Source organism: Marmota monax, unplaced genomic scaffold (assembly GCF_021218885.2).
Source record: "Marmota monax isolate L192 unplaced genomic scaffold, Marmota_monax_Labrador192_F-V1.1 WCK01_AAM20220418_F8-fsc00090, whole genome shotgun sequence".
Taxonomy (NCBI): Eukaryota; Metazoa; Chordata; class Mammalia; order Rodentia; family Sciuridae; genus Marmota; species Marmota monax.
In genome coordinates this window covers 2,809,553-2,822,402 of record NW_026695219.1, presented here as the reverse complement: position 1 = coordinate 2,822,402, position 12,850 = coordinate 2,809,553, and the positions used below count along the sequence as shown (strand labels likewise).

The window sequence follows — 12,850 nt, the reverse complement described above, 5'->3', positions numbered from 1 at the left end:
GACTTAAAAATGAAATACTGTTTTCTTTCAGCTTTTATAACCAAAGAATGTGAAGCCAGAAGAAAGGCAATATTCAAAGCATAACATTCTTTTTAGAAGTTTAATGGACCCCCAAATGGCCCATTTTCCTTGTTATTTTCTCTATCTCTTATTAACCAAACTTAAAATATTAATGAGACAAAAATCAAGAAAGGTGAGAAAATGGCAGTATTCTTAGTTGGGCAAAACTGGTGTACGAAATTGATGTGAGAATGGATTTTTCTCAAAAAGTTCAACTTTCTGAAGGTTTTCATTATTTTATTGTTGTTGTTTAGATGGAAGACGTCATAGCACGCATGCAAGATGAAAAAAATGGAATTCCTATCCGTACTGTCAAAAGCTTTCTTTCCAAGATACCGAGTGTCTTCTCTGGTAAGTTTGCATTCAGCATAGCTCTATCTTACACAGCACCTTTTATATAATTGTTCTATAAATGCTGTTCCAAACCATTCATCTTTTTCTCTGTAGCTCATTATTCAATAACTACTTATAAATTACCCGTAGCATGTTCATCATCATGTTAGACATCTAAAATCAGAAATATGAAGCCAATAAACATGACCTTACTTTGTTAGTTTGTAAAGACAGAGTGAACGTGAAATAACAGAGGGGAAAAGAACAATTTTAAAATTGGTGTATAAAATGATGTCACATAGATTATGTGTGGAAGGTAAAAAAGAAAAAAAATCAACAAGTCAGGAAAGAGTTCCTGAAGCACAGTGGTGCCCTGAATTTGACAGGTAAGGGGGAATCATCACTATGGAATGGTCACCACCAGCTCTGCTTGCACTGGCAGTGACTAAATGACACAGAGCAGGGAGGCAAGACAGGGAAAAGTGGAGTTGAATCAAATTGTGAGGAACTCTGAAAGTCAATCAAAATAATTTAATTCAGCTATCTGAGGAACTATGGAGACATTTAAAACTTTTGCACTGAAACTTATGATGAGCATGCTTAGCACTAATTGGCATTCAATAAGCACTAGAGTCATTATGGTAAGCCTCTTGCAGGAATAGTTTGGACACCAAGGTTCTGATATGCAGAGATTGAAGGACTAAAAAGACAAAAGCATGAGAATTTGATGAATGACTTGGCACTCAGAATAAAAGGAGAACATGGCCTAACATTTTTGCTTCTAATTGGATATCTGAGAGATAAAGGAATCATTATAGGAAATAGGGAAACTATAGGTATGATTGGAAGAAGCTAGAGAAAAAAATGGGATACAGAGGCCAACAGAAGCATGGCCCAGCACAGTTTAGGGATAAGGTGAGGTCAAATTGACAAACCCTTGATGATAAGTGCCAAGAAGGACTGCAGATACTGAGTGTGAGTCAGGAAGGTGCTTGAGGAGATGTCAGTGTAAAGGTTGTGGGATGCTTCCCCATGAACCAAGGTCAAGGGAGGACCATGATCAGTATGCTTCAGCCTTGAGAAGAGACTAAAAATCAGAACTAGAGTGTTGGAATTTGAAGGTGTTGTTGATCTGAAAGAAAGGAGGTGGAGTTGGGGACCCAAAACAGAATGACATTTTGCTTTAATACAACATGTCCTCATTTTCCCCTCTTGTTCCCTCTTGTGCTCACCTTGTTCCAACACCCTGTATTTTCTATATCTGTGGATTTATTCCAAATCTGCTTTCCTCACCATCCTACTTCCAGGCCATTCTGACTTAAATTTATTTTTAACTTGAATACTTAGTTCTGAGAACTCTTTGATGAAAACAACCTTAAGTTTTTTTGTTTTCTTTGTACCTTCAAAAACTTTTTTTCCCTTTATTATGGCAATTATTATTTTCTGTTTTGCTTTAAAGTTATTTTGTATGTGTCTTATGTCTCAGGTAAAGCTTAAACTACCTGTGGTAGAGAGAATAAAGTTTATATCTAAACACAATATGAAAATATTTGCTCACACTTTATTGAGCCAATAAAAGGAATGAGCTTATCTTCTTCAGAAGTGGGTAGATAATGCATTACATTGCTTACCTGAGCTGAGAACCATGGTCAATTTACCAATTCATGACCTATCAAAAGACATTCCAATTCAGGAATTTTTATGACAGTGTACAGGTGAATCAACAATGAAAAAAGTTTGTTCATCATATTAAGTAAGCTTGGATTCATGCTTGAGTTATAAATTCTATTTGAGTTTAAAGTTTTTGATTGAGTTCTTTGGATAACAATATCTTAAAAACCTGGAGAATTCTTTATTGACAACATTAAGATCTTAACTAAAAAATAAGAGTGGTCATAAAGATTGAGAATAAACCTGAAAATACCTTTTAATTGTTTTAATATTAATTGATTTAAAACAATAGTGACTGCTCTTGCATAAAGATGGTGTCAATGACTTTTGTATTAATATTAATATGTTCAACTTATTATCAAATTAAATTCTTATTCCATTTCCTAGAATATTTTTGCATGTCTATATAGTACTGGACCTAGGGCCTTGTGCCTGCTAGGTTTGGTTTGGAGAATAGGTCTCACTAAAGTGCCCAGCCTGGCCTTGAATTTGATCCTCTTGCCTCAGCTTCCCTAGTAGCTGAGCTTTTGGTTTACATTTAAATTAGATACCTTGCTATAGATGTAATTGTATATCTAGTATTATGTCTAGTATTTATCAACCTCTGCATAATAATATCTTCAAATTGTAATTGCCTCAAGCCCCATCCACTTTTATCCAATTTTTTAGTGATTTTTAATAATTTCCCTCCCCAGATTTTTACCTATGGTCCCTAGGTATTGTTAATTCCTCTTTTTGTGGCTCAACTTGTTGCCTGCTACTTACTTTCTTGGCTCTTGCTTCTCCTTTCTCTCTCTGAGCCTTCCTCACATTCTTCTGCAGAGCTACTAATCAAATGGGAGATCTGCCAACTTCACCATCCTTAGTAGAGCCAAAGCCAATTGTGATGAAGGCCTGTGGTGTGTGAAATGAGGTAGGGCAATCCCTGGGGACAGGAGTATATCCTTTCTATGAACTATTTCCACAAAGAAGAAAGGGTTTCAAATATCATTCTTCCTACTCTTTCAGATTACATAATTTATGCTTTCTAAAAGTCTTTATGCTTCCAAGCATGATTCATGGATCATTCATGTCAGTATCACCTGGAAATTTGTTGGAAGTACAATTTATGGGCCTAGTTCAGATGGTCTAAGCCAGAATCTCAATTTCAACCCTGAAGTTTAAGAAAGTTCACTCACAAAAGCTAGACCACAGAGCTGGAGTGAGCTCCAGAAAACACTTGTATTTCACCCAGGCTCTAGGCACAGTGCCAAATTACATGTGTAGTTCTTCCTGTTCCCTTTCAAGGGTTCTGATCATCTTTCTATAATCTGGTCTCAGTCATGGCTCTCCACTTTATCTAATAGCTTTTTAAGTTTCATTTGGGGGAGGGAAGAAGGGCAAGAAGAAGAAGAATCTAATTCTTCCTATTTTCTTTACCACCAAGTTAAGAGCCTTGCAACCCCTAAGATTGATGGATGTCAACAGGTTTTGTGGAGAATGGGAACTTATCCAAATATATAGGCAGCACCCATACTTTATGTCATGATGGCAAAGATGTACTCTCAGCTACCTAAACCTGAAAATAGTTGAGAAAAAGGATGATGTGATCCATTCCCCTGCTACATCTGGGATCCAGATCCAGAATCATGTCAATGAGTCTTATGACAAATATAAAATACCTAATAATAGGTCGGGTCTTATATCATATTAAGTGTGTTTTTTTTTCCCAGCAAAATATCTATGAATTCTAATTTTTGGTTTTAGAGTTTGGTTTTGAACACAACCTTCTGATTTCCATGGTCTGAGACCAGAAGAAAAATTCTTGAACAGATTTGTCACATTAATCAGGAAGGGAGACATTCTTGGGTATATCCAATCATAGCATTGTTTTTTTCCCTAGCGAAAAAAAATCACAACATTGTTTTTCCCCCCTTCTCAGCTGGAGAAATAGCTTAGGCAATGCCATTGGTGGCATGTGACCTGATGTCGCCAAGCCAGGGCTTGAGATCAATTGTAGAGCTGACCAGAACTTGGCTCATCAGCTCTGTCTCCCTGAAATTCTGTTAATATTCCCAGAACTTCCATGTAGAGAGAGAGAGAGTGAAAGAGGTGATGCACACATGTGTACTTTCTCAGATTGAGGTGATATAATCTTAGAGGCTGGATAATGGTCATGTGCAGAGAGAATCAGAAGGCCATCTGTGGGTCGACAACAATACAACACATGAAGAAAGAGAAGTATAAGGAAAATCATCCTCACTTCCTAGTGACTTTAAAGTACTTACCCTAGTTCCACAGACCTGTTCTCTGAATGAATAATGGGTTTCCTCGTCTCCTCCAATTCTCTACCACAGACCTTCTACTTTTTGTTTTACTGGGTACTGTACTTTCCTTTTATATTTTATAAATTTCTCCATCTTAACATTCAAATTGTATCCAGAAGTGATCCCCCATGGCATATATATCAGACATAAAGTCTTTATGATTGCAAAATAATACTAATGATAATGAAGTATACACAGAAAATTTTTATGAAAGGAGAATTCACATTTGGGGCAGGACCTAGCTAGTGCTGATTTGGTTACAGTGTGAATACGACAGATTCATTGGAGGGAGGAGGAATTTGTTGGATACAGATACAAACTCAAAGAGCAAACATTCAAATTTATTAGGACCAAGATGGAACCAGGGGATTGATATTTTAAAACTGATTTTAAAAATTATTGTTTCACATCATATTTAGGAGATATGTAAGGAATAAGCCCTGGTGAAGTGTCTGAGAAATGTGTTCAGGAGTGATTTTGCCAAGAATCTTCTCTATTCAAGTGTGCCTACATCTGGGCTTTCAATGGAAGTGCTCCATCACAATAAAAAGTGAAAGAGGAAGTTCAAATATTACTACATAAGATTTTCATAAATGTGCTCATGCAATTTTTACACAATTAATTATTTGAATTGGAAACAAATAACTGTAAGGCTAAAAATATATTTGCACATTTTGCTGAGAATTTTCTCTAAATGAACCCGTAAGTCTTATTCTTGCAGGATAACTATTTCCCTAGAATTCATATCCTGCAACTTAGGGAGTTTATTTATCTTTTCATCTGAGAATCTTTGGTAAAGCAAGCTATGCCACTCAAATCAACTGAAATTCTTTGTATTTAAACTCTGAATGTAAGCAGAAAAGAGATCCAAATCAAGGCAGATCACAAAAGTTTATGAATAAAAGAGGAAATGATTAATTTTACATTTTAAGGGTATTTGGTTCATTTTTGTAGTATTTTATAACTATTCTATTTATCTTGGCTTCATTCATATTTGAATGAATTAAAGCAGATAGCATAGTCCTTCAGTTGTTTAGGAAGATGTTGCAATAGTGCTTTATTGTACTTTATTTCTAGGTAATATATTACATTATAATAAGATCGAGCATTATTTGGATGTAGATTTTTTTATTAATGTTCATGATGCTCTTTAGAATTAGAATTGAAGGATGTTATACCATATAATTGTCTTTAAATCCTGATAAGAGAAATAATTGCATTTTTGATGTTTCAGTATTTCAATAGGGTTTGAATGAGCCCTTGAGCTTTTATTTTTTTAAATAAAAAAGATTTATTATTTCCATGGCATCTTTGTAGGAAATTATTAGTTAATAATTTGGAAACCTATTATGCAATCGGTATCTTTAAATACACTAGTTTTTATGTAGCAATTTTTCAAAGTAATTTTTATTTAATCTCTCCTCATAGAGAAGGAAATGGATAGTTCAAGCTTTTGGCCCCATTTTGCAGAGTTTACTAATATTAAATCACAATAGGTCCAATTCAAACTTTTGCTCCCTTTTTTACTACCACCTTGGGAGGTCTTTTGCATGGTATTATATATTTGTGACAGAAAAACACACATCGGTATCTGTAGGTTTCTAAGTACCAGGGATTCTTACAGTTGTCTTCCAGTATTTCTAGATGGAATCCCTTTGGAGTAATTGACCTCTTTTTAGACCTCAGCTTTTGTTTGCTCAGAAGATTAGCATGACCTTGTATAAACCTCTGTAGTTTCTTTACCTCTAAAATTTGGAGATTAGGCCTAATGATCTCCAAGGTTTTTTTCCACACAAATTCATAATTCAGAGAAACCACTGAAGGGGAAGGAGCAGACAACAGGTTAATAAAAGAAGAGAATGCAGTGGACTAGACCATCTGGGAGGTAATTGAAGCAGCAGCATGTAAATGAAGAATCTCACTTTCTTTTCTTTCCCAAGGCAATATCACCCACGCCCATGGCTTTAATGACAAATATTATGCACTCCTCTGAATGTACATCTCTAGTTTATACCTTTTCTCAGAATTCTACCAAATTCAACTTTTTATGCAACATTTCCACTTGGATAGGTCAAAGGTACCTCAAATTTCCATGTGTCCAAATGTGACTTTTCATCTTACTCTTGGTCCCTTCCCTGTTCTGTCTCAGTAAAGTTTGCGTGTGCCAGGAATGCTGGAGTGACCTTGATTCTATAGCCTCCTCTTCTCACATCTATTCCATCTACAAGTGCCATCATATTTTTTCTAAGTAGCCATTAAATACCTTGGCTTATGACTGTCTACTCTTGTCGGGCTCTTGTTCAAAATATCATCTCCATTCTCTAAAGTATGAGAATGAGTACTAGCTAGTCTCTTCCACTCATTCTCTCTTTATGTCCAGAGATTTTTTTCATTGATATTTCAAGCTGCAAATCTGATCAATTAAAATCCTTCTCTCATTTTAGAATGAAACTCAAAATCTTCAATAAGATCCCTTAGAGAAAGAAAAACTTTTCCTCTACCTTCTTATAATTTGTATTGACTACAAATTAAAGTAGAAAAGGCAGGTTAACAGGAGAAAAAAATATGTATTTTATTTGATGTTAATATTCTTTCGTGTCACAAAGTAGAAAACCCAAATAAATGATTAGATGGAGATTTATAGAGCCTTTTAACAAAGGAAGCGAAAGTGTGGAGAAGTGACTAGAATAAGGTAAAGGATTTGGATTTCTAAGGGCAGTAAATTTTGGGGAAATGAGTAGGAACTCTAATGGGAGAAACTGATGATGGTAACAGTTATTTTAATAAAGTTTGTTTATTTAACTCATCTTGGTGTAGATTCTATCTCCAGAAATAAGAATAATCTTGGTAACAGGAGGCACATTTCTCACAGGAAATTTATTTCCTATCTTTAGATAGAAAGCAGGGGGAGCAAAGAGTCCTTCCTGCATCTTCTGTTTCTCAGTTTACTTCAATTCAGAAAATCAGTATACCTAAATGATGTATTTTGGGGTGGTGTGTGCCAATGCCCTTCACCCCTGAACAGGAATATGGTTCAGACCCCAACCTGCTTCTCAGACCTCCTCTCAGTTTAAACCATAGAAGTCATTTTTGAGTTCCTGCCTTTACGATGTGCCCTCTTGCAATTGGGGTTTCCCACCCTCATACAACCATATTGTTTTCTTTTGAATATTTTATTCCATTTCATAATCATGAACTCTTTAATTGTAGTATTAATTAATGTTTCCTGACAGTAGTATAAACAACAAGAAGGTTCCATATGATCACTCTGGTAAGCCCAGCATCCAAACCAGAATGTGACATTGGAGATGTTCAATTGAATAAGTAACTTCTCTGAAAATTTTTCACACTATAAATAAAAAATGAGGACATTAATTCATTAATTCAACCAATGGGTTTCTTTGACATAGATGTTTAGAGCAGGCTACACCTAAGGATTGTACAATCTTATAGTAAATTAAAGATGCTTCAGGTGTTTTCTGTGTGGTGAGCATTTTGTCAGGTCTGGAGAGAAAGAAAGAGGGGAACTCTGCCCTTGAGGAGGATCACTCTCTAGCCACCAGAGAGAAAATAAATAAAGTGAGATCATTTTCCATAATTGAGGTAAAACCACAGTGCTGCAGCAGTGTGTAGAAACTCACAGAGGCTTCTGGGGTCAAAGATGATTCAAGGTGACCTCTGGACCTCATTATCCATGTACGATTTAGCCAGACATAATTATGTGAAGATTATATTTGAAATCAAGAAGTAGATAAGATTCCCCTTGAAGTTCTGTGTAGAATGAGAAAATTGGAGACAGACAGGTGGCACCTCTGTGGAGCAGGAACACATAGGGCAGAGCAGAAGCCATGATTCCTCTGTGCTTGCCATTAAGTCCTAGATAGCAGAATTGTTTGACTTGGTTCACTTGGAGCAGCAGGATGACAGCCTTAAGAGAAGATGTTCTGGGGACTTATGAGGACCTCCTGTAAGTGTCCAGGAACCACACCATGCTGTCTTGAGATGAAGCACTCAGGGTACAAAGGGTACCATGGTTTTTGAGTACTGATAAAGAGAACCAGTCCATTCATGGAGTCCAAACTTTCCTCTACTTTATTCAAAATGGGTCATGATCTTTGCACTGAGACCATGTTCATAATGTATACACTTAAAGTCCTTGACCAGATCACAGGGAATATCTCTAGAAACACCACTACCATCATCCTACCCCCTCTAATTAACCCAGCTGAAATTGAAATGCGTTTATTGACTGGGTGCTCCATTATGTTCTCATGTTCTTGACGTTCAATAAATCTATTATTCTAGCATGGAGAAAATAATGTTTCACCAGTTGGAAGAGTCCTACTTCCTTCCGTGATTGACTAGGAAGTTACTGTGCTTCCAATGTTAGCCACAGCAGGAAACAAACCAGAGTTCTCTTCTCAGTTTCTTGTAAATGGCGTAGGTTTTCATTAAACTTGAATTTGACCATGCTTGTGAAGCTGCCCACTGAGATCATAAAGGTCTGCAGGACTGCCTGTTGACAGCTAACAAATAAAAAGGCCCTTATTAAACCAGGTCACTGAACATGTCTGAGAGTGAGTGAACTTACTGAAACTTACTGAATGAATTCTCAGGAGCCCAAAAGACAGGTGACCTGCTCCAAACCACCACACACTATAAATAGGGAAGAAAATGGTCAAAAAAATATATAAAATAGGGAGTTCTAGAAGCTATTTCTGTGTTTCATTTGTTTCTGCACCCACTCACCCCCACTTTTTTTGTTTCAAGAATGTTCCCCATCACAGACATGTTCATAATTAAGGAGCAGAGTTGCTTTTCCACTTTTCCATTTCAACTTTTATTTATTATCTCAATTGGTCACATTTAACATGTCCGTCTTACAGATGGACTATCACTAATTGGCAAGAAAAAAATCTGGTAAGCAGAATTTTCTAATATTCTATAAAGGGGTGTGGCTTTGCTCAAATCTTTTTTTTTTTTAAACCTCCTGCTGGAAATTTGACCTAAGGACTTAGCACACAATTTTCCATTAAGTTACTACTCCCCTCCCCCAGGTCTTTATATTCAGAGAAGCATCTTTAATTCTCTTAAGCCCATTTCAACAATTTTTTTCCCCTCTCACTCTTCTGTTCCTTCTTTCGGCAAGTTTGGTAATAAAACCCTAACTAGCAACATTTTGACTTACTACAATTGTGTAAAAGTAGAAGCTGTTATATTTCATATTATTGGATATGAAATAATTAGTCACATTTTTATTCCAATCCTCTAACAGTGTACACAGTTTTCTTTGATGACTTGTTTTCAGCCATGTATACTAAACAGGGTAAGAATATGAGCTTAAAAATGAAGTTGGCTTTAAATGTAGCAATTTAAATAGATTCTATTTCTTATCCTCCTACTCCTCTCAGGATTCTATGAATATTTATCAGTGTCACGGAGAGATGATTAATGTAGGCTTAAACTTGTCATATGGGCAGCTGTACAGGTAAGCAACAGAAGGAGCAAACTTAGTAAAAGCCTGTGCAAATTTTAAAAAGGACATATTTTGCATTTGAATGGGTCAATACCCCCTCCTCACCCCCATATTCGGGATGGAACTCAAGGCTTCCCACATTCTAGGCAAGCACTGTACCACTGAGCTATATGGCTAGCTCTCTTCCTTTGCACATTCTATGAAAGCAGCTTTTTCACTGCTTTGACTAAAAAAAAAAACCTAACTAGAACAATTTTAGGGGAGGAAAAGTTTATTTAGGGTTCCTAATTTCAGAAATCTTGATCCATAGACAGCAGGCTCCATTCCTCAGGTTTGAACATCATGGAGGAAGAATGTGGCTGAGGAAAACAACTCACATGATGACTAGAAGAGAGAGACTCCACTCACCAGACATAAAATATATACCCCAAAGGCACACCCCCAATGACCCACCCGCCTTCAGCCATACCTTACCCAATTTCAGCTACCACCCAGTTAATCCCATCAAGGGTTTGATTTGCTGATTGAATTAATGCTCTCATAACCCAATCATTTCTCCTCTAAACCTTGTTACATTGTCTCACACATGAGCTCTTGGGGGGACACAGTGCATCCAAACCATAATACACTCTACTACTGAGCCCATCCCATTCTAAGAAGAGGTCATACTAAGTTGCTGAGACTGGCTTTGAACTTGGGATTCTCCTCCCTCAGCCTCCCAAGTCACTGGGAATATTGCACCTGGCTGCATCTAAATGTTTTTGAGAACAACTTTTAAGATGCCTTAGATGACTTAACCCTCTTATCTTGAGTCAATTTGAAAATGCAAAGAATAAATAATGTCTGATATTTTTTTGTGGAGCTGTAAGTTTACCTAACTAATTCTAAGATGATCGTAAGAGTCTAAGATGCTCCTTTCCAAAGCTGATAACTTGCTCCTAAACTTTTTCCAAGCATTTTAGGAATGTATCACAGAAATTCAGAGAAAACTAAATACATTTTTCTTCAAATTAATTTTAATTTTTTTTTTCAAAAATTATACTGGTAGTATTTTTCCCTTTTAATACCCCAAGATAACTTAAAAAAATACCAACAAAAATTTTATGACAAGCAAATACAAAAGAGAAAATATATTAAAAATATTGGCAGTTCTTAAAGTTCAATGCTGAAAACCAGTAATCCTTAGAAAAACATGAAACATTAGTTAGCTACATCTTCAAGAGATATCTTGTTGAGACATCCTGACAGGGCTGTGACAAAGTAACTTACATAAAGTAACTACACAGTCTTCCAAGCTGAGGAATAAGGGGAAACTCTGAGATGTCACAGAATCAAACGTATACATTTTCTTTGCTATGAAAGATTCTTCACCCCATTGGGTACTCTCTCCTTATTATAAAGTAGCACCATGAAGTGGTTAGAAATGTTGCATTTGAATCTAAGCCATTGGGACTCTCTGCCATGTTCTAGATAACTTTCTTTCTTTCTTTCTTGGTTCATTATAATTTAACATAATAGTGAGATTATGCCATACTTGTATATATATATGCATCATAATTGATCAATCTCAGTCCCCATTACCTTCCCTTTCCCTTCTTTTCTCCCTCCCCTAGATCCACTTGCTCTATTCTACTGATCTCCCTTCTATTATATTGTTTTAATTAGCCCATCATAATTATATATGAATGTTGGATTCAATATGGTATATTTGCATGGGCATAGCATAACTTGGTAGATTTCATTCCTTAGTACTTCCCCATGCCCTCCCCTACTCACTCTTGATCTCTCGCTCTGCTTCCTGTATTTTATTGTATTTCCCTGAGATCTCTCTCTTTTTTTTTTTATTCTCTACTTTCCACATATGAGAGAAAACATCTAACCGTTGACTTTGACTCTGGCTTATTTCATTTTGCGTGATGTTCTCTACTTCCATCAATTTACCAGCAAATGATATACTTTCATTTTTCTTTATGGCTGAGTAAAACTCTGTTGTGTATATATATTTTAATTAATCCATTCATCTGTTGAGGAGCACCTGCGCTGGTTCTTTGGCTTGGATATTGTAAATTGTGCTGCCATAAACATTGATATGCATGTTTCGCTATACCAGACTGATTTTAGTTCTTTTGGATAAATGCCAAGAAATGCGATACCTGGGTCACATGAGAGTTGCATTTCTAACCTTTTGAGGCATTTTTGTACTGATTTCCAAAGCGGCTATACTAATTTGCAGTCCCACTAACAATGTATAAATGTACATTTTCCCCAAAATATTGCCAGCAATAATTGCTATTTGCGTACTCAATGATTGTTCTGATGCACAATTATCTTTCTAATAACTAAATCTTACCAGGAAATGAAAAGATTAGCCATTTACTGGTTTCTCACTGTATTTATAGAGAAAACATTTATTTTAAAATGTGATTGGGTTAATTTCATGTCATCAAGATGATGAGCAACCTCTGATCTATCTTACTTCTACCAGAATGTTCAAATGAATATCCATATGCTTTGATTTTAACTTTAGCTTTCTTTATGACTTTCAGCACAACTAGTTCCCTTTCTGGGTAATACTATGCAGTAGTGAAGCTTTCCTGTAATGTTTTCTAAGCATCTGAATTTGATATTTGATATTTTAAATGAGTAGTGTTGGAAGTAGGAATGGTATTAGAAAGGAAAAATAAACATTAGACACTATAGAGTCCTCCATTGAGCTATTATGTTAACTACAATAATGCCTTTGAGTTCTTTGGAACTCAGGCAAACAGATTTATTCCCAAACTCAGAGGAACTCATTGTCTTTCAAAGAATGGGAAAATTCCAGGGTGGGAAAATTCTTTTGAAATACACAAATATGTCTATGAAAGCCTATAAAAAAGACTCTGTGATTATCAACTATGTTGATTTTCGGGGATAGTTCTATTCTACTGTCTTTTACTTAAAACATCATGGCATCTCCCTGTAATGTCCTTGGTAGAGCACAGATTCCAACATAACCAAATTA

The 12,850-nt window shown here is 36.0% G+C and overlaps 1 protein-coding gene across 4 annotated transcripts in view; it reads left to right on the top strand.

The window, feature by feature from the left end:
* Positions 1-12,850, top strand: part of Rgs7 (regulator of G protein signaling 7) — a 490,322-nt gene that overhangs the window by 233,549 nt on the left and 243,923 nt on the right. For all 4 annotated transcript variants that reach the window (XM_046432465.2, XM_058575197.1, XM_046432467.2 and 1 more), the window contains exon 3: positions 315-411. In XM_046432465.2, the coding sequence (XP_046288421.1) occupies positions 315-411 (97 nt within the window). The remainder of the gene's footprint in view (positions 1-314; positions 412-12,850) is intronic.